The sequence below is a fragment of the Salvelinus sp. IW2-2015 genome, linkage group LG33, assembly GCF_002910315.2.
Source record: "Salvelinus sp. IW2-2015 linkage group LG33, ASM291031v2, whole genome shotgun sequence".
NCBI lineage: Eukaryota > Metazoa > Chordata > Actinopteri > Salmoniformes > Salmonidae > Salvelinus > Salvelinus sp. IW2-2015.
This window is the reverse complement of record NC_036872.1, coordinates 30325390-30346697: the sequence shown is the minus strand read 5'-3', so window position 1 is coordinate 30346697 and position 21308 is coordinate 30325390. Positions and strand designations below refer to the sequence as shown.

General features: G+C 41.5%; 2 protein-coding genes across 2 annotated transcripts; both read right to left on the bottom strand.

Annotated features, from left to right (window-relative positions):
* Positions 1-943: 943 nt before the first annotated feature.
* Positions 944-14765, bottom strand: LOC111957416 (17-beta-hydroxysteroid dehydrogenase type 3). Its single transcript, XM_023978230.2, has 11 exons — positions 14511-14765; positions 4019-4065; positions 3591-3666; positions 3354-3461; positions 2820-2887; positions 2630-2674; positions 2323-2357; positions 2059-2140; positions 1829-1894; positions 1334-1483; positions 944-1228 (listed from the first exon to the last, which is right to left on the bottom strand). The coding sequence occupies exons 1-11, from the start codon at positions 14659-14661 to the stop codon at positions 1133-1135; spliced, it is 924 nt and encodes a 307-aa protein (XP_023833998.1). The 5' UTR covers positions 14662-14765; the 3' UTR covers positions 944-1132.
* A 5302-nt stretch (positions 14766-20067) lies between these two features.
* On the bottom strand, positions 20068-20656 carry LOC111957840 (large ribosomal subunit protein mL41). The gene has a single exon (XM_023978867.2). It carries the CDS (start codon positions 20654-20656, stop codon positions 20249-20251), a length of 408 nt encoding a protein of 135 aa, XP_023834635.1. The 3' UTR covers positions 20068-20248.
* Positions 20657-21308: the final 652 nt, after the last annotated feature.

Here is a 21308-nt window from a genome sequence, read left to right as displayed (position 1 = left end):
YGAAAATCTACCCCTAAACCTTTTTTCAATAAGTCAAAATAAGTTTCTATTTACCMCTCAGATACGCTAAAATGTAATCAAACTATAATATTTCTTACGGAAAGAAGTWTGYTCAATAGGAAACCGATTTTATCAGGTGCGTCCTGTCTTCATGGCGGGCAAACACGAATTTCCAAGACTATGTCCCTGTACTAAAACTGATATTTCTTCTTCATTTTTTAAGTTACAAGCCTGACACCTTGAACATAGACTACTGACACTATGTGGAAGCCATAGGAATTGCATCCAGGGAGCTAATTTTCGAAATGATCTCGTACTTGCCATTCTAAGAGGATGGTCTCTCAAAACAAAGACATTTCTGGTTGGTTTTTCTTTGGATTTTCTCCTACCATATCTATTGTGTTGTATTCTCCTACATTATTTTTTACATTTCTACAAACTTCAAAGTGTTTTCTTTCCAATGGTACCAATTATATGCATATCCTGGCTTCAGGGCCTGAGCAACAGGCAGTTTACTTTGTGCACGTCATTCAGTGGTCATTCAGTGGAAATTGAGAAAAAAGGTGCCTAGCCCTAAGAAGTTTTAATTTGAAGTGACAAAGTGTAATTAATAACTTCAGCATGCTCAAAGGGATATTCAATATCTGCTTTCTTATTTTTACCCATCGACAATAGGTGCCCTTCTTTGCGAGGCATTGGAAAGCCTCCCTGGTCTTTGWGGTTGAATCTGTGTTTTGAAATTCACTGCTCAACCGAACCTTTGTATGACAATTGTATGTGTGGGGTACAGAGATGGGGTAGTTATTCAAAAATCATGTTAAACACTATTATTGAGCACAGAGTTTGTCCATGCAACTTATGTGACTTGTTAAGGACATTTTTACTCCTGAACTTATTTAGGCTTGCCATAACAAAGGGGTTGAATACCTATTGACTCAAGAAATTTCAGCTTTTAATTTTTATTCATTTGTAAAAATGTCTAAAAACATTATGGGCCATTTACACAATCTCAATTTAATCAATTTCAGGCCGTAACACAACAAAATGTGGAAAAAGTCAAGGGGTGTGAATACTTTCTGAAAGCACAGTATATGATGATAAAATAGTGTATGTGTTGCAAGTGATCTATCACCTATTTCCCCAGTCTTTTCTTCACATATTCCAGTAGACTGTCCTGCATGCTCTCACTATGGAGGATCTGCTTGGGAACAGTCTTTACCATCCAACCCTGTAGGAGGGAGAGAGGCAAGTGGCATGGTTTCAGTGATGGCTCTGACTATACACTGTAAATACTTCTCCTTTCCAAATCTGTAAATGTTCTCATGTGTTTTACCAGTACTGTGTGACAGATGCTGCCGTAGGTCTTGTCCCCGGCTAGGAGGTACTCCAGGGACGACCTGACAAAGTCCTCCGCTGTCAGGGTCACCATGTTGGGCTTCTGGTAGCCCGTCATGGGGGTGGACACGCCAAATGGAGCCACTGCCTGTGACACAGAGATACAGGAAAGATAAATAGAGTAAATCAGACAAATAGAGCAGACAAAGTCAGAGGTCAGTTCCATTTCAATTCAGTCAAGTGGGGAAGTGAATTCAACTTCCAATTGAAAAGTGCCATTTATTTCCCTTGAGTACTTTTTTAAATGATTGATTTAGCTAGAATTTCAATTCACCCGCTAAACTGACGGAATTTCTATAGAATTCACCCCAGCTCTGATAGCAGATCCCCAGTACACAGTCAGTGCACATACGGATCATTTGAGCACCCTTCCCCCATTCATATGAATGTAAAATAGATGCATGCACACTGATGCTTAGATGTATCACTGCACCTGTATCATGACTCCTTTAGCTTTATATTCAGCCTGCAGACCTTGAGAGAACCTCTCCACAAACACCTGGACAARGACCGCCACATAGAAACGTTGAAATCACTTTGGAATTAGTAGTTTGTGTAACAAATAATCAGAATAATTTTTCAACAACTTACTGATCATCCTGTACTTAAATTAAGCTAAGTGAAGCGATTTCAAAGTGAAAGACAGAGCAGATCTGTACTAGCCTTTGATGCGCAGTACATTGTGTATATGGGGGAAGGAACACTGGCCACACCAGAGGAGATGTTCACGATCATTCCCTTCCCTCTGTAAGAGAATATACATCCAAATACATGGCTCTGGTCAGGACTACTCAAGCTCTACTCCTAACATTCATCAACATATGTTCATCAAGCAATTAACAGACAATTTCAGTAAACTGGACTTTTGATTAATTGACAGTGTGAATTCTCAATATTATATTGAGCAAAACCTCTCTCCAAAAACACCTCATCTCCATCCCTGGCAGGACTATWTGGCACATCTGTGGGAKAAAGTATAAGACAAGTCAGTTAAAAACAAGAAGACACCTAAAGCGATACCCATAGACTTCCACTCATTGCGCTAACGCTACTTAGCATTGGCCCGCGAAACAACCTATAACTTCCCTCATACAGGACACAGAGACATAAAAATGGTATCCAAGAGTTCATCTGACTCTGGGGAAGTAGATAAAGGGCGTCATTGCCAACATCCCGAGGTATACCTTTTAAGCATAAACACCTGATGTAATTCAATAGCAGTAGGTCTACCCACCTTGACCAAGGCTTTCACATTGCAGTTGATCACTTTAGTAATTTTCTGGAAGGAAAACAAATACAATAATGAAGTGTGTYTCCCTTTCTTTGTCTTCCGTCTCCCACCAGGTAACATCAATGTAGGTGAGAGGACATGTGAGGTACGAGGTCAGGCTAATAGATAACCAATAGTGTCTGTCTCCTCTCACCTGTTCMAGGTCTTTAGTCTGCAGGAACTTGCAGGGAATATGACTGGGTAGAATCCCCACGTTATTCACTGTGTGGATTGGATAAGATGTTAACTTTCATTGGCATTAGGTAGACCATTTTTGGAGATCATTATTTCTCCTTGTCTTATTTATAATACTATACTTAAGCAATAAGTCCCGAGGAGGTGTGGTATATGGCCAATGTACCACGGCTTAGGGCTGTTCTGAACGCACAACGCAACACGGAGTACCTGGATACAGCCGTTAGCTGTGGTATATTGGCCATATACCACAAACCCGTATTGTGCCTTATTGCTATTAAAAACTTGTTACCAATGTAATTAGAACCTTAAAAATAAAAATATAGATATTTTTTGTCATAGCCGTGGAATATAGTCTGATATACCATGACTTTCAGCCAATCATCATTCAGAGCTCAAACCACCCCGTTTATAATCAAATTTTTAACATTTCCAATAAATACGACTGAATGACACGACTTACTGCACTTACAAAAATCTGAAAACCACGTACCTAATACACCAATATTTAAGCCTTTCAGCTTCTCCTCAATGCACTCGTACATGTCATCCTCAGTGAAGTCGGCTACGATCACTTTCACTTTCTGACCCGTGGTTTCTTCTGTGAAAGAGCAATGTCACGGAATGAAGATCAATAGATACATTATTGATCCCATTGACCTAACATCTAAACAGTCCCCAATGACAATGTTGCTCATCCCAGAAGAAGAAGGATGTTAGTTCCTCCCACCTATCTCCAGTGCCACCCGATCCAGTTTGTCCTTGGTTCTGCTCAGGATCACCACGTTCAGCCCACGTCCTGCCAGCTGCACAAGTGGGATTGAACCACAGGAGTTAGTGATGGAACGTCAGGTAGGATTGAACCACAGGAGTTAGTGATGGACAGACAGGTAGGGTTGAACCACAGGAGTTAGTGATGGACAGACAGGTAGGGTTGAACCACGGGAGTTAGTGATGGAACGACAGGTAGGGTTGAACCACAGGAGTTAGTGATGGAACGACAGGTAGGGTTGAACCACAGGAGTTAGTGATGGACAGACAGGTAGGGTTGAACCACAGGAGTTAGTGATGGTAAGACAGGTAGCATTGAACCGTAGGAGATAGTGATGGACAGGTGGGATGTCACAGGCATATTCAGAAACAACAATGGGAACTTACTTCAAAGGCATATGCCCTCCCTATTCCGTCTGACCCACCAGTGACCACTGCAACAGAGGAAGATGGGATAGGATGTGACTGGAAAATCTCTTTCCACATAGCTGATAGAAGTAACCAGGCAGTAACATTTCCCACCACTACAGGCTTCATTCACCACAGCATGGGTGTACTGCTCCACTTAGAACTTCCCTTTCCTCTTCCCTCTCCTCTCCTGCAGACAATAAAAATAGGAATTTTCTTCTGTGTTTGTTTGCATATGCTATCTTGTCCTGACACAGTGTACTCATATACATACAGTGTGTTCCTCAGTTCTGATAAAAGGACCGCAAGGACAGAGAACCAACAGGAGATCAGTCTCTGTGTGTTTAATTTGACCTTTGTCCTGATGAGTCTGATTTCTGTTCACGCACACACACGCAGTATGTCCTCATTCTAGAACTGTGTGTGTTTTATACACTGTCAGATGTTTGACATTATACAATGGGTGGGTCTAATCCTGAATGCTGATTGGTTAAAACTGCATTCCAGCTGGTGCCTATTCCACAAGTTACCACCGGGTAAATCTACAACGTTAAATGCCTATTTACTCTGTTCCATCTGACTGCGCAATCCACTGTCTTATCAGCCCAGCCAGGCACCTTATAAACTTGATCTCCACTATAAAAAAAATCTAGACATTATCTCACATTTCTTTTCGACTAACATTTAGTTTTGCTTTCTGTCTCTCTGACACTTAATAAAACATTGTTTCAATATTTAAATTCGATCTCCAGCTGTCCCATAGTAATGAACATGTCGGGGTTGGGACGAGAGAGAGAGAGGCAGGCAGAGTTTCTCAGCCAGTYGAAATCATGAATCAGCTGGCATCATTTTTCTGGATATTTACAAAGAAATGTCAATTGAAAAAAGGTCAAACGAAACGAAGTGTAGCTAGTTTGCAGTCTTTCCAGCTTCAGTATGAGGTTATTGTGTTAGCTGTGTTGTTGGCTWGTTCCTCTGAACAACAGTGTCCTAATGAGAGAGCACAGGCGAAATCGTGCTTCRTTAGCGCATTGTTATGGATGTATCCAAAAAAATGTCACTAGAAAACAGCTTAAAATATTATTCTGGCAGCACTGTTTGACGTGTCTGTAAATTAGCCATAGTTGGCTATCTACCAAGCAAGGGATAAGAACGTTGTCAGCCAGTATGGCAATGGAACATTTAGAATGAACGTCTGGGTTGCGTCCATAGGTAAAGAACAAAAAGATTGAACAACTGGGTCGCATCTCTGGCAACCGAACCGATAGAACAAACGACCAGCTGGCTTGGGTAGCAACCCTAGATTTGTGTCGGAAATATATATATTTGGAAATATTAAATAGTATGGATAAAATAATCAAAATATTGGTAACCCGTTGTATAAATGTGATAATGCCCTCGAAGCCGGTGTTTGGTGAATATATTGGCACGGTTTGCCGGSCCGAGACTAAGTTTTGCCAGCTTCTCAGGCATTATCACTTAAGTAGAACTAACTCCAGATAGAATTCAGGGTGAATTGTATTGGGCAACTAAGCAAAACACTACAATTTCAGATTTGGACTATTCATTTTTATACAGTGTCATGCTAGCAGTGTCATGCTAGCAAAAGAGATACATTACTTTCATAAACTGCAGAATTAATTTGGAGAGTTTTCAATATTGCTGCGGTATTTGCAGTCCAGTGTTTATTTCTCTGTGGTCCCAGTAACAAACTCATCCATACTTTCTGACCATGAGGCAGTGCCTGGCTTGAAGAGCGAACAAAAACTAAAAATGTTTGTCTTCACCATGCCTTGGTAAACCAACAGGGCAGAAGAATCTTGTTGTTTGTGTTTGACTAATGCAATTCACTAATTGTATATGCTTGGGAACACACACATACAGTGATAGTGAACATAAAAGTTCAGAATAACAACTCCAGCCTTCGAGAACCTTCGAACCAAACTCTACCAAAGAAGCCCTGGTATGTTCCACTCTGAGGGGAAGGGAGGGATGTTAAGGGAGCATTGGTTATTGACCTTAATATAACAAAGGCAGCAGTATCTTAACGGAACTGAGTGGTCTTAGGGCTGTCCAAGCTAGCCTGCGTGTCTTTCTCCCTCAGTAGCTAGCTGAAGTATATCCAGTCTCCTCTGAATGTACAATGTCAGACTGTCTGTTTTCCTCCTCTTGACTCCTGTCTTCTCCTGAATTGCTTCAGGGCAGAGCGATGAAGCAAGAACAGACACAAAGCACATCTTGACGCACCAGAAACTTCCCACAGAGGAAGAATTAGAAACAACACGGTATGGGACACTGAAGGCTACACAAACACAAACACACACAACACAAAGACACACACTGAAGGCTACACAAACACACACAACACAAAGACACACACTGAAGGCTACACAAACACACGCATACACACAGACACAGACAGAAGGCTACACAAACACACACGCACACACTCTAACCAAACATGTCACGAACACTCAAAAAGGCTTGATAGTTAAAGGAAACAGAGAAAGAGAAAACAAACGTATGTTCATTTGATTTCAAATGAGCTTGAGAGACTCTTCCAGGTTAAGGGGAAGGAAGAGGATAATACGCTCCAGAACATACTGTTCTAATTGCTTTTTTCCCCCCTGCGCTGGATTGGAATTGAATAGAAGCAGAGCTTGGGAAAAGGGAGGTGGTCAGGCTACGTATTGTTGGTCCTTTATGGGGAAAGAGAACACCACAGTTTATAGCACTGTGGGAGGCAGAACACACTCAAAGGAGGAGAAGAGGACCCAGTAACACCAGTTGACTGCTCCCTCAGGACCACAGGACTAGTTGTGTGTGTCCCTGTGTGTTTCAGTTTGTGTGTGGGCGTGTATGTATTTTGATTGCGTAGCTCTCAGTGTCCCATACCGTGTTGTATAATGTTAGGTCAGTCAGTATATGATCTTTTAGGAAACTGCCTCGGAGACTTTCAGCCACTCCCATAGAGGGCCTGATAAGTCTAACTATATAAGTCTGACTATATAAGTCTGACTATATAAGTCTGACTATATAAGTCTGACTATATAAGTCTGACTATATACACTGCCTTCAGAAAGTATTCACATCCTTTCCACATTTTGTTGTGTTACAGCCTGATTTTWWAAAATTGATTACATTTAGATCACTGGCCTACACACAATACCCATGATGTCAAAGTGAAATTATGTTTTTCAAAATCAATCAAAAATGAAAGCTGAAATATCTTGAATCAATAAGTATRCAACCCTTTTGTTATGACAAGCCTAAATATATTCAGTAGTAAAAATTTGCTTAACAAGTCACATAATACGTTTCATTGACTCACTCTGTGTGCAATAGTGTTTAACATGATTTTGGTGTTTAACATCATTTTAAAATGATCTCATCTACAGTTGAAGTTGGAAGTTTACATACACCTTAGCCAAATACATTTAAACTCAGTTTTTCACATTACCTGACATTTAATCTAGTAAAAAGTCCCTGTTTTAGGTCAGTTAGGATCACCACCTTATTTAAAGAATGTGAAATGTCAGAATAATAGTAGAGAGAATGATTTATTTCAGCTTTTATTTCTTTCATCACATTCCAGTTGGTAGAAGTTTACATACACTCAATTAGTATTTGGTAGCATTGCCTTTCAATTGTTTAACTTGGGTCAAACGCTTCGGGTAGCCTTCCACAAGCTTCTCACAATAAGTTGGGTGAATTTGGCCCCTTCCTCCTGACAGAGCTGATGTAACTGAGTCAGGTTTGTAGGCCTCCTTGTTCGCACCCGCTATTTCAGTTCTGCCCACAAATCCTCTATAGGATTGAGGTCAGGGCTTTGTGATGGCCACTCCAATACCTTGACTTTGTTGTCCTTAAGCCATTTTCACAACTTTGGAAGTATGCTTGGGGTCATTGTCCATTTGGAAGACCCATTTGCGACCAAGCTTTAACTTCCTGACTTATGTCTTGAGATGTTGCTTCAAAATATCCACATCATTTTCTTCCCTCATGATGCCATCTATTTTGTGAAGTGCACCAGTCCCTCCTGCACCAAAGCACCCCACAACATGATGCTGCCACCCCCGTGCTTCATGGTTGGGATGGTGTTCTTCGGCTTTCAAGCCTCCCCCTTTCTCCTCCAAACATAATGATGTCATTATGCCAAACAGTTCTATTTTTTGTTTCATCTGACCAGAGAATGATTCTCCAAAAAGTATCATCTTTGTCCCCATGTGCAATTACAAACCGTAGTCTGGCTTTTTTATGGCGGTTTTGGAGCAGTGGCCTCTTCCTTGCTGAGCGGCCTTTCAGGTTATGTTGATATAGGACTCATTTTACTTTGGATATAGATACTTTTGTACTGTTTCCTTCAGCATCTTCACAAGGTCTTTTGGTGCGAAAAAAGTGTAAATCAATCCCAGAACAACAGCAAAGTACGTTCATCTCTAGGAGACAGAAGGAGTTGTCACGATTGTTATAAGGAGTGGACCAAGATGCAGCGTGGTATGTTTCCTACCTATTATTTGGAAGAGAAACTTAAAGAACAAAAACAATAAAGTGAACAAACGAAACGTGAAGCTCAGCGTAGTGCTCACAGGCAACTATACCTAGACAAGATCCACAAAAGCACAATGGGAAATGCTACATAAATTTGATCCCCAATCAGAGACAACAATAAACAGCTGCCTCTGATTGGGAACCATACCAGCCAACATAGACATATAATTCCCTAGATAACGACCCATATCAACACCCCGACCTAACCAACATAGAGAATAAACAGCTCTCTATGGTCAGGCGTGACAGTACCCCCCCCCCCCCCCCCCAAAGGTGCGGACTCCGACCTGACTCAATAGGGGAGGTTCGGGTGGGCATCTACCGTCGGGGGCGGCTCCGGTACAGGGGCGGAAGTACCCACTCCGCTCGTGGATTCATCGAGGAACTGGACCGTGGCTCGTCGCCGGAAGAACCGACCGTGAGTCGTCGCCGGATGAAACCGGACCGTGGGTCGTCGCCGGAGGAACCGGACCGTGAATCGTCGCCAGATGCTCCGGACCGTGGATCGTCGCCGGGGCTCCGGGCCGTGGATCGTCGCCGAAAGAAACCGGACCGTGGTTCGTTGCGGAGGAACCGAAGCGTAGATCGTCGCTAGGGACTCCGGACGCGTGGTTCGTCGACGGGACTCCGGACTGGGAACCCTCGCAGGAGGCTCTTGGATTGAAGAACCCCCGCTGGAGGCTCTGGACCGCAGACCATCGCTGCAGGCTCTGGACCGCAGACCGTCGCAGGAGGCTCTGGACCGCAGACCGTCGCTGGAGGCTCCGGACCGCAGACCATCGCTGAAAGTTCCGGACTGTGAACCGTCGTTGGAGGTTCCGGACTATGAAACGTCGCCAGAAGCTCTGGACTGGGAACTGTCGCCGGAAGCTCTGGACTGGGAACTGTCACCGGAAGCTTGGTGCGTGGGGCCGGCACTGGTGGTACTGGGCTGGTGACACGCACATCAGGACGAGCGCGAGGAACAGGCACAGGACGTACTGGACTGTGGAGGTGCACTTGAGGCCTGATGCGTGGGACCGGTACAGATGGCACCGGGCTGTTGACACGCACCTCAGGGCGAGTCCGGGGAGGAGGCACAGGACGTACTGGACTGTGGAGGCGCACTGGAGGCCTGATGCGTGGGACCGATACAGGTGGCACTGGGCTGATGACACGCACCTCAGGGCGAGTGCGKGGAGGAGGCACAGGACGCACTGAGCTGTGAAGGCGCATTGGAGACACAGTACGTATGGCCGGCACAGGATATCCTGGACCGAGGAGGCGTACTGGAGACCAGGAGCGCTGAGCCKGCACAACCGTCCTGGCTGGATGCTTACTTTCGCACGGCAAGTGCGAGGAGCTGGCACAGAACGCACCGGGCTGTGGATGCGCACTGGAGACACATTGCGTATCTCCGCAAAACAGGGGGCCTGACTGGTCCCACGCTCCTCACTGCGACTGTCTTGCTCCAGACACCAAACCATCCACTCTACCTCATCACTCCCCACAACTATCTCACAATACTCCTCGCTCAGTCTATCCCAATATTCCTCTTCGCTCTCAGACTCGCCCCTCGGCTTCGCCCACCAACCCGTGTGCCCCCCCCCCCAAAAAAGTTTTGGGGGCTGCCTCTCGGGCTTCCGTCGTGGTCGTGAACTTCGGAGTCACCGTTGATCCTCCTTTCTATCCCGGGCCCAGGATGTCTGCTCCTTCTGGCCATGCTGCTTGGTCCTTTGGTGGTGGGATCTTCTGTCACGATCGTTATAAGGAGAGRACCAAGATGCAGCGTGGTATGTTTCCATCCTTTTATTTGGAAGAGAAACTTAAAGAACAAAAACAATAAAGCGAACAAACGAAACGTGAAGCTCAGAGTAGTGGTCACAGGCAACTATACCTAGACAAGATCCCACAAAGCACAATGGGAAAATGGCTACCTAAATATGATCCCCAAACAGAGACAACGATAAACAGCTGCCTCTGATTGGGAACCATACCAGGCCAACATAGACATATAATTACCCTAGATAACCCACCCTTAATCAAACCCCGACCCAAACCCCGACACGAGTCTCCTTCCTGAGTGATATGACGGCTGCGTGGTCCCATGGTGTTTATACTTTCGTACTATTGTTTGTACAGATGAACGTGGTACCTTCAGGTGTTTGGAAATTGCTCCCAAGGATGAAGCAGACTTGTGGAGGTCTACAATTTTTTTTCTGAGGTCTTAGCTGATTTCTTTTGATTTTCCCATGATGTCAAGCAAATAGGCACTGATTTTGAATGTAGGCCTTGAAATACATCCACAGGTACACCTCCAATTGACTCAAATTATGTCAATTAGCCTATCAGAAGCTTCGAAAGCCATGATATCATTTTCTGCAATTTTCCAAGCTGTTTAAAGGCACAGTCAACTTAGTGTATGTAAACTTCTGACCCACTGGATTTGTGATACAGAGAGTTATATGAGAAATAATCTGTCTATAAACAAATGTTGGAAAGATTACTTGTGTCATGGACAAAGAAGATGTCCTAACTGACTTGCCAAAACTATAGTTTGTTAACAAGAAATTTGTGGAGTGGTTGAAAAACGAGTTTTAATGACTCCAACCTAWGTGTATGTAAAATTCCGACTTCAACTGTGTCAGATATGGGCAGAAAGCTTAAATTCTTGTTAATCTAACTTCACTGTCCAATTTACAGTAGCTATTACAGTGAACGATTACCATGCTATTGTTTGAGGAGAGTGTACAATTACTCCACAATACAAACCTAATTGACAGAGTGAAAAGAAGGAAGCCTGTACAGACTACACATATTAAAAAACATGCACTAAAGTAATACTGCAAAACATGTGGCAAAGAAATTAACTTTTAAATTAAGCGTTATGTTTGGGGAAATACAACACAACACATCACTAAGTACCACTGTACGCTTGAAATATATGGCAAGACTTGAAAATGGCTGTCAAGCAATGATCAACAACCAACCTGACAGAGCATGAAGAATTTAAAAAATAATCATGTTAAATATTGTACAATCCAGGTGTGCAAAACTCTTAGAGATTTACCCAGAAAAACTCACAGCTGTAATCTCTGCCAAATGTTATTCTAACATGTATTGACTYACAGGGTTGAACACTTATCTAATCAAGATAGTGTTTTATTATTAATATTTATTTTTACAAATGTTAGATTTTTTCTTCCACTTTGACATTACAGAGTAGTTTGTGTAGATTGTTGACAAAAAAATTACAATTAAATCCATTTTAATCCCACTTTGTAACACAACAAAATGTTGAAAAATTGAAAGGGTGTGAAAACGTTCTGAAGGCACTGTAAGTCTGACTATGTAAGTCGAAAAGGAAAAGTTGTGCGTGCATATGTATTCACCCCCTTTGCTATGAAACCCCTACATAAGATCGAGTGCAACCAATTACCTTCAGAAGTCACATAATTAGTTAAATAAAGTCCACCTGTGTGCAATCTAAGTGTCACAGGATCTGTCAGATGATCTCAGTATATATACACCTGTTCTGAAAGGCCCCAGAGTCTCCAACACCACTAAGCAAGGGGCACCACCAGGCAAGTGACACAATGAAGACCAAGGAGCTCTCCAAACAGGTCAAGGACGAAGTTGTGGAGAAGTACAGATCAGGGTTGGGTTTAAAAAAAAATATCCGCAAACTTCTGAAACATCCCACGGAGCACCATTAATGCCACTTATTTCAAAATTGAAGATATTGGCACCATAAACAAACCTGCCAGGAGAGCGGCCGCCTCCAAAACTCACAGACCCAGGCCAGGAGGGCAATTAATCCGAGGGTAACAAAGAGAACCAAGATAACTCCTGAAGGAGATGCAAAGCCCACAGCGGAGATTGTAGTATCTGTCCATAGGACACTTTAAGCTAGTAGCACTCCACAGAGCTGGGGCTCCTAGGAAACGAGTGGCAAGAAAAAAGCATTGCTTAAAGTAGAAAAACCAGCAAACACGTCTAGTGTTGCCAAAAGGCATGTGGGAGACTGCCCCCAACACATATGGAAGAAGGTACTCTGGTCAGATGAGCTAAAATTGAGCTTTTTGGCTCATCAACGAAAAGTCTGTCGGTGCAAAACCACGCCCTTCATTACCCGCCAGAGAAGCACCATCCGCACAGTGAATGCATGGTGGTGGCAGCATCAATGCTGCATCGTGCATCTCAATGACCAATTGAGAATCTGTGGTAAGATTGCTGGTAACACCAGCAGAACCAATCAACTTGAGAGTGTTCTGAGCAGTTGTTTGCCTTAAAGAATGGGGGTAAAAATCCTAGCGGTTAGATGTGCCAAGCTTAAAGAGACATACCCCAAGAGACTTGCAGCTGTAATTGCTGCAAAATATGGTTCTAGAGAGTATTGACTTTGGGGGGGTGAATAGTTATGCACGCTCAAGTTTTCTGGTTTTTTTGTGTTATTTCTTCTTTGTTTCACAAAAAAAAATATTTTGCATCTTCAAAGTGGTATGCATGTTGTGTAAATCAAATGATACAAACCCCCCAAAAATCTGTTTTATTTCCAGTTTGTAAGGCAACAAAATAGGAAAAATGCCAAGGGTGTGAATACTTTTGCAAGTCACTGTAACTCAGTTCTAAATCAGTCCCTGATTTGCAGTGGAACTGCTTTGAGGTCCAGAGTTGAGTTTGMGGGCTATGGGGTCTAAGAAAGCAAAATACCCATACATTCTATACACTTAGTTTAGGTGTGAAGCATGGAAACAGTGTTCAAATATCATGCTTTCCTTTCCTGGACTATCAATGATGTCAGCCAGTCCAATAATATTACCAGATAATACAATGTGTCAACATGACATCAATGTGACATTAAAATGGCGTTGATACCTGTGTCATGACATTGATAGTTATGGCATAACATTGATAGTTATGGCATGACATTGATAGTTGTGTTAAAAACAACTTTAATTCACTCACCAAAACTCCCCTCTATTCTTTAAAGGGACAATCAGCAGTAGAAACAACAACAAAGCGTAATCCCCGCCCCCTGTTTCAGTAAAAAGCTGATGGAACAAATCAAAATCAAATCAAATCAAATTGTATTAGTCACATGCGCCAAATAAAACAGTGAAGAAACCTTACACCTTACAGCTGACCTTACAGCTGGAGAAATGTAACCACTCTCAAATTCATAGACAGAGCTATGGATGCRAGGACTGACCATCCATGATATCAACATTTTAGCTTTAACCATGTTTTGAGGCTAYATAGTGTTTGTTTACGTTTACTTTGTTTACAAACGTTGGATTATAAAAAGCATATCTTTTAGGTTCTGATGGGGTTTGACCGTTGAACTAAACTCATGAGGCATTTAGAAGTTATATTCTTCAAGAATCAATGGGTGCATATTATTAATTTATAATATAAGTCCAAAAATTGATACAGCAACTGCTGATTGCCCCTTTAAAATCTCCTTAAGTGAACCACTGGGCTGTGAATGACCTTACAGAGTGTTCCCCAGGCACCCAGACATTTAAAGATCTGGGGGAAAAATTAATGGGTTTAATCTGGGTCCAGATGGAACTCGTTGTCCTTCAGTATAATTTGCACAGTGAGATCACACTGTGACCACAAGATGCCACACTTCTTTACATCCAGTGCAATACCTTAGGCCAGCTAGTCAGAGGTTTGATGCCACAAGGTGTTACAGGGAAAGGCATTCAAGTATAACATTTTCATATAAATGTTTAACCACTTCATGAGACATTACTTCCAGATGATCCTTCCAAATGACTTACTTATACAATAACTTATTTTCGCCTCCAATGGCAATATTCAGTGAACACACACACACACACACACACACACACACACACACACACACAAACAGTCCCCACAAGTATAGTTAAACATGTCAACACACACACATAAACACATACTCAGAGCTCACCTGCCCACTCTCCCATGGATGTAAAGAAGGACTCTGGCTGCGGGAACCAAACTCTGGGATGAAACATCTTAGCGAAGCAGACCATTTTCACTCCATAAAATACAATGACTGCAGTGCCAAGAGAGACAAAAAACACCTCCATGAAATCCATAGCACACAGACTAGCCCTTTAGAACTGCCTGTCTGCCTGCCACAACAAACTCTGACTCAGTCTGCTTTGACCACACTACAGCTCCTCAGCCAGAAATACCCACTGGGGAATGACCGGGGAATAGCCATCCCAAGCCCCTCCTCCTCCACACCACCACAACCACACACACACACACACACACACACACACACACACACACACACACACACACACACACACACACACACACACACACACAACACACACACACACACACACCACACAAGGCTACATAAACAAAACACACAAAAACAACAAACAAACAAACAACAAACACACACACACACACACACAGAGAAAGCCACAACAAAAACATACACCAAAATTAAAATCCAATCATATCAAGCTACAGCTTCCATTTCAGTGAAGGACAAAACAGAGAAGTTGTCAGATGTAGCCTCTACTTCTCTGTATCAAATTCAGAATGATTAATGACTTAATGTAGAAATGCTCTCATGCATTTCCTCACAGCTAAATCAAGACGACTTACTTTTGTAGTGTTTGAAAATACATACAGGCTTTCTTCAGAACAAGGAGATCGTTCCAGATTGACGTCGAAATTGGACGTCCTGAAGATGTCGGGAAATACCTTCAAAACCGGCCACGAGAGGTGAGAGGTCTATTGCCATAAAATAAGCTTGGGTTTTGCTAAGGTGTTGTGTACAGGGCTGCTGAATGGCTGTAATTACATTAAATGGAACGATTCAAAACAGCAGGATGTTTTGGTGATTAAACCAATGTACTTATTATAGTTTACAGTAAACGTCTACGTAAATGTCTACAAACAAAATGGATGCACAATGAAAGGTTTTGAATGTAAAACTGTCTGCGTTACAAGTGTTACCAGTTTGGAGTTCTGTACTAAGAGTTTTGAAAATTCACCACATAGTTGTGAAAATAGTACCATAGCGATTAAAATAAACAGTATAGTGTAGTGTACAAGGCAATGCTGAAATACCTGKGTTGTATATAACAATATATTCCATTCATTATCTGAATTTCATTGATACACTGTAAGCTGATGAATTTCAAGCAGAGAGACAGGCGATACTGTATCAGTTGACAAGTCACATAGAAAAGGTGATCTTGTACAATGTTGCATATAAAAGGTATACAACACCTTGCTAAGTTTTTACAGTAGTCAACTGCTTTACAATACCCCTACTTCTGATTGTGTCTTATGTATGTACTGTATAAGGGCAATAAAACTGTAAGGCTGACATATTTCTCAACTTGCTCACAACCTGCCATTGGAACTTTTTTTTTTTTAAGTTTAGTTATAGTCAAATACTGTATGGAAAATGATATTTACCACCTACTATTCTTTCCATTCAGCACTTTAAAAAGAACAGATTTGAAATGTGTATCTTTAATCTTTTGCTATTGTATTAAATGGTAGTTAAAATGACTAAATGGTGAGCCTATCATTATCTGGTGTATTGGTGACTAAACAAAATGTGCTCATGATATTTCACRGAAAACTTTGATTTTACATGAATGACTCAGGKGTGAAAGATGTGTGCACAATTAAAAGTTCTGAACATAAGATAGGGRCATTACAAGTGTTATCACCTTAGAGTTGTTTTACTTGAATACTGTACATCTGAAAAATGTGCCAAAGTGATTGAAAAAAACTGTTAGGGAAATGTGCAATACGTCTGGAAAGTAGAAACAAAAAGTATTTTATGTACTCAAATGTACTACTATGATGAGGACTTGTGATTTTACTTCACAGTAAGTTTTATACAAATCTGATATTGACAAGATCAGAGATGTGCTGTATGCAACAAATCAAATCAAAGTTTATTGGTCACGTACACAGATTAGCAGATGTTACAGCAGGTGCAGTGAAATGCTATTGTTTGTAGCTCCTACAGTGCAGTTATACAATACCAATATGCAAATAATACAGAAAGTCCAAAACAGAAATACATCCCCATGAGTGTACCACCCTCCCTCAGGCCATGGATGAAGCATGCAATGATTTCAATCCAGACCAACAGTAAACAACTCTGGAACGTTTTACTGCAGCAGGCTGTAAATTATGGTTAATTCTGGGAACATTGCTGTTTTTCAAATGGTACTGTAATTCATCCCCACAGAATAGTGTACTATACAGTATCTTTGGAGTTCCAAAAACCTTTTGACCACTAGTGGGTGCATTGCATTGTTGTTTCTGGTACATTAACATATTTTGAGGTGTATACATTTGTTTTTATTAAAAATATTTTCCTTCTTTATTATTTTCCCCTAACCCTATCACCCCTCCCCTAATGGGAGTAAAGTAATGGACAACAATACTTAGGGTTTTATATACTATATACATTTTATGGACATGGTATATTTTACATTAGTTATATTTTTTCTGTTCAGCTACCCTCAACCCCTCTCATCTATYTCTGAAAACCATCCAGTTTTGATTTCTAWTTGCCATATAATTTTCAACTGTGCTGTGATGTTTCACAAAAGTTCTGAACCTTTCTATTCTCAAAGTGTCTAAGATTGTAAATTAATGATAAACATTTTTGCTGAGTATTATTATATTATTGATCGATTGACTATGACTTTTCAAATCACCCAGCTAAACATTGTTTCTTTACTTTCTTTAATTTTATTACATTGTGAAATATGTCTTCAATGATCACATCTCTGATCACACATGGGATAGAAATTATGGAAATGTGATGTTCAGTCAATTTGAATGGGTAGTGCAAATGTATTGCCTAATGTGAAAACAGTGTAATGTACAGTAATTTACAGTACTGCAGCATAATACATTCAAATAACAATTTTAAAACATGGATCTTAAATGTTTTGCTATTGGATTAACTGGTTTTTAAAATTACTAAATTGTTGTATTTTGGTGATTAAACCAATGGACTTATTATGTTTCACAGTAAACATATTTTGGATCCATGGTTGTGTGGTGAAAGATCTCTACAAACAAAATGAATGCACAATGAAAGGTTTTGAATGTAAAACTGGCTTCGTTACAAGTGTTGCCAGTTTGGAGTTATGAAAATTCACGACATACTTGTGAAAAAAAAACTAACATCTGGGAATAATCTATTCTGAGTAAAACATATGCAAACACACACACACACACACCCAACATTCTCACACAGATTACATCACATGACAGCTGATTGTCAAATATTTTGATATTTTCTTGTGAACCTATTTAATCATGGGATAACGGGTCAATATTGTGGCATTTTGTCACCCTCTACTGGACCACACAGTTCATAAAAAGGCACAGAGATCACAACAGCAGAGTATATGGTACGCACTTTCACCTCACCTTCGAGMAAAGTGTGGGAACTGGGGCTAGACAGTGGCATGATGTGCACATGAAAACTTACCCCTTTACCACAACTACAATGTCTGATTGATTTTTAAAGGGGCATTCCAACGAAAAGGTTTAGTAAAGTACTATAGAATTGTAAGAGCGGGTAATGTTTTGTCATTGTGTCAAATCKGTATTTTTCACTTCCTCTAGATGTGAGCAGAGGAGTGTGTTCCGTCTTAGCTTCCTACATGCTCCACAACTCCCTGGCCTATAGGGCTGACTGGTCGTGCCTGTTCCTGGATGAGCCTCCCCCTGGAGACCACAGAGCAACAGTTCCATACAGGAAGACACCTAAGGATTCAGTATGAATCTCCCACTGCCAACTTCAATAAGATGACACAGGAAGTCGTGTTTATGTACCTGAGAGCTTATCCCCACCACCTGCTAGCTCTGTGGCATGCCCACTTCCCTGTCCCAACCCTTCTAAGACCGCGTTCTGCATGTGTGGCACTGTGACTGGACCCCACAGGTCACTTGCACTGTGAAAGCCCAAGGTGRATAGGGAGATGGTTGCCAGGCTGGAGCACCAGCAAAGTAGAAGTTGAGACTTGTTTAGTCTCATTGGTCAAACCCATGAAATCAGGAGGCAGAGACAGACGAATGCAAATATTTTACCTGTGAGGAACATACCTGTATCGCCTACTTGAATGTTCAAACAAAACAACCAGCACAGGTTAAATTATCATTTTTTTATAAAAAAATCAAATCTTGAAGATAGAGCGCTTACAGTAAAATGCAAAAACTGTGATACAAAACACTGTCACACATTTAGATTTTTTTTACTGAAAGTGCTATATGTTGAAAACTTTACTGATGTATAATTTTGGGGAGCATATAACAGTGGACTAATGAACATTATACAAAGTTTTTTGAGTGAACTATCACAAAAGTATGCTTGCTTCCCTGACAAGTGCATCATGGACTTGTTACAACTGTGTTGAGAAATGTTCCAGGAAAAGCACTTCTTCCATGTATATATTACTGAACAAAAAATGTCAAAGATTGTAAACATTCTGTGCAACAAATTTGAGAGAAATAAGCATGAAAGTATGGAACATTTCTGGGATCTTGTATTTAAGATAATGAAACACGGGCCACTTTACATGTTGCATTTATTTCTTTGTATATATATATATACACTGAAACATTTGCCATGGATCCTCAGATCCTCAAAAGGTTCTACAGCTGCACCATCAAGAGCATCCTGACTTGTTGCATCACTGCCTGGTATGGCAACTGCTTGGCAACCGACCGCAAGGCACTACAGAGGGTAGTGCAAACGGCCCAGTACATCACTGGGGCCAAGCTTCCTGCCATCCACGACCTCTATAACAGGCGGCGTCAGAAGCACCTAAAAATTGCCAAAGACTCTAGCCACCCTAGTCAGACTGTTCTCTCTGCTACCGCACGGCAAGCGGTACCAGAGCGCCAAGCCTAGGTCCAAGAGGCTTCTAAACAGCTTCTACCCCCAAGCCATAAGACTCCTGAACAGCTCCCCCTCCCTTTATTTTACAGTGCTGCTACTGTTATCGTCTATGCATAGTTACTTTAATAACTCTAACTACATGTACATATTACCTCAACTAACCCAGTGCCCCCACACATTGACTCTGTACTGGTATCCCCCTGTATATAGTCTCACTATTGTTATTTTACTGATGCGCTTTAATTACTTGTTACTTTTATTTCTTATCTGTATTTTTTTTAAACGTTATTGTTGGTTAAGGGCTCGTAAGTAAGCATTTCACTGTAAGGTCTACACCTGTTGTATTCGGCACGCAACTAATAACATTTGACACACACACACACACTTTACAATACAAATACTGTATTTGGATCCCCAGGTTTCTCTTCTGTGTGTGTGTGAGACTTGGTGGACATCTAAGCTTAGTTGGATATAATCATGTATTATGATCAATTGACCGTTTTGATTTTGCTTAGTGCAAACCTCGACTACATTCAAATAACCTGTAGCCAACATGCATATTGAGGTCTAAAAAATATAAAAGACAAAAACATAATATACATGTTTTAATAAGAAGTGCACATACTAGTACWTTCAGCAAGCACATTCACAATACACCAGGGTCCAGTAAAACAACCTCTTGACCTCCCAACACACATCTCCCAACACAAACAAAATAAGTCAATGATCCTTAACACTCAAGAGTTCCAGATGGATAATATTTGGTGGACTACTTATCGTATAAAGTTCTTGGGGTAGAGTTTGAATAACTTTCCTTCCTGTGTGGGTTCAAACCCGTATTTCTCCAGCTGTTCCTTATCAAAGGAGCCTTCCTCAAAGTCTTTCTGGATCTGTGGGGCCACMGTCTCAGAGAACAGACCCTCAGGGGTGACAGCGGGCTCCGTTCCAGCCGGGGTGCGGTACGACACGTAGGGCTTGAGTTTGAATCCCTCCAAGTYWGGCACCACAAACTGAGGGATCATTGCCTGTACTGGAACAAATTTTCTGCTGGAGGTCAGTACTCCCGTTGGCTGTGCCCCTCTGCCTTTGTAGTGAGTCCTTGAGCCACGCTTGCTGGTGAATTCAGCCATACGATCTGCTCCTCTCACAAGGCCCCTTCGAAGAGCATTCAATACACCCATCGCATCGAAGAGTTTGTCTCGAGCTGGAGGACAAATCTGTATGGAGTCAATGAAATGGGTGAGATTACAACTGATAGTTTAAACCTACTCTGGAAACAATATTAAGCAGCTAACTCAATCACTGCAGTTCGCTCCTCACTGTGGTGAACCTAGGTACCTTTATGGTATCAGTTCTTTCACATTAGTTTAAATTAAGTAAATGAGACTAAGATGAAGAATGAGAAATCAATTGGTATATTCTTGACTTCAGTTTCCTACCMTGTGCAAATTAGTCAATTGTTGAGCAACTACTGCTTCGCTTTCTCGCTAGCTACTAGTAACTAACGTTAACGGTCGATGTTATCATGCTTGTACCGTTAACGTTAGGCACGACTCTAATTACCACATGTTCCATGTTGTGATTCTTCCTGAAGAGATGGCTAATAATTGAAAACGTCTGAACATTGTCCTCTGTCCATAGTTTCGTTGCTGGCTGTTATAACTAGCTACATTGTATGTTGATAGCACGAGTTAACTAGCTAACGTTAGCTACTGTAGCTCGCAAAACACATGGCATGGGTTAACAACACACTCTCGGTTTCTAAACAGCTGTAGTGCGGACATTAATTGTTGAAGTAGCTAGCTAGATCAACATTTGGATAAAACGCACGAT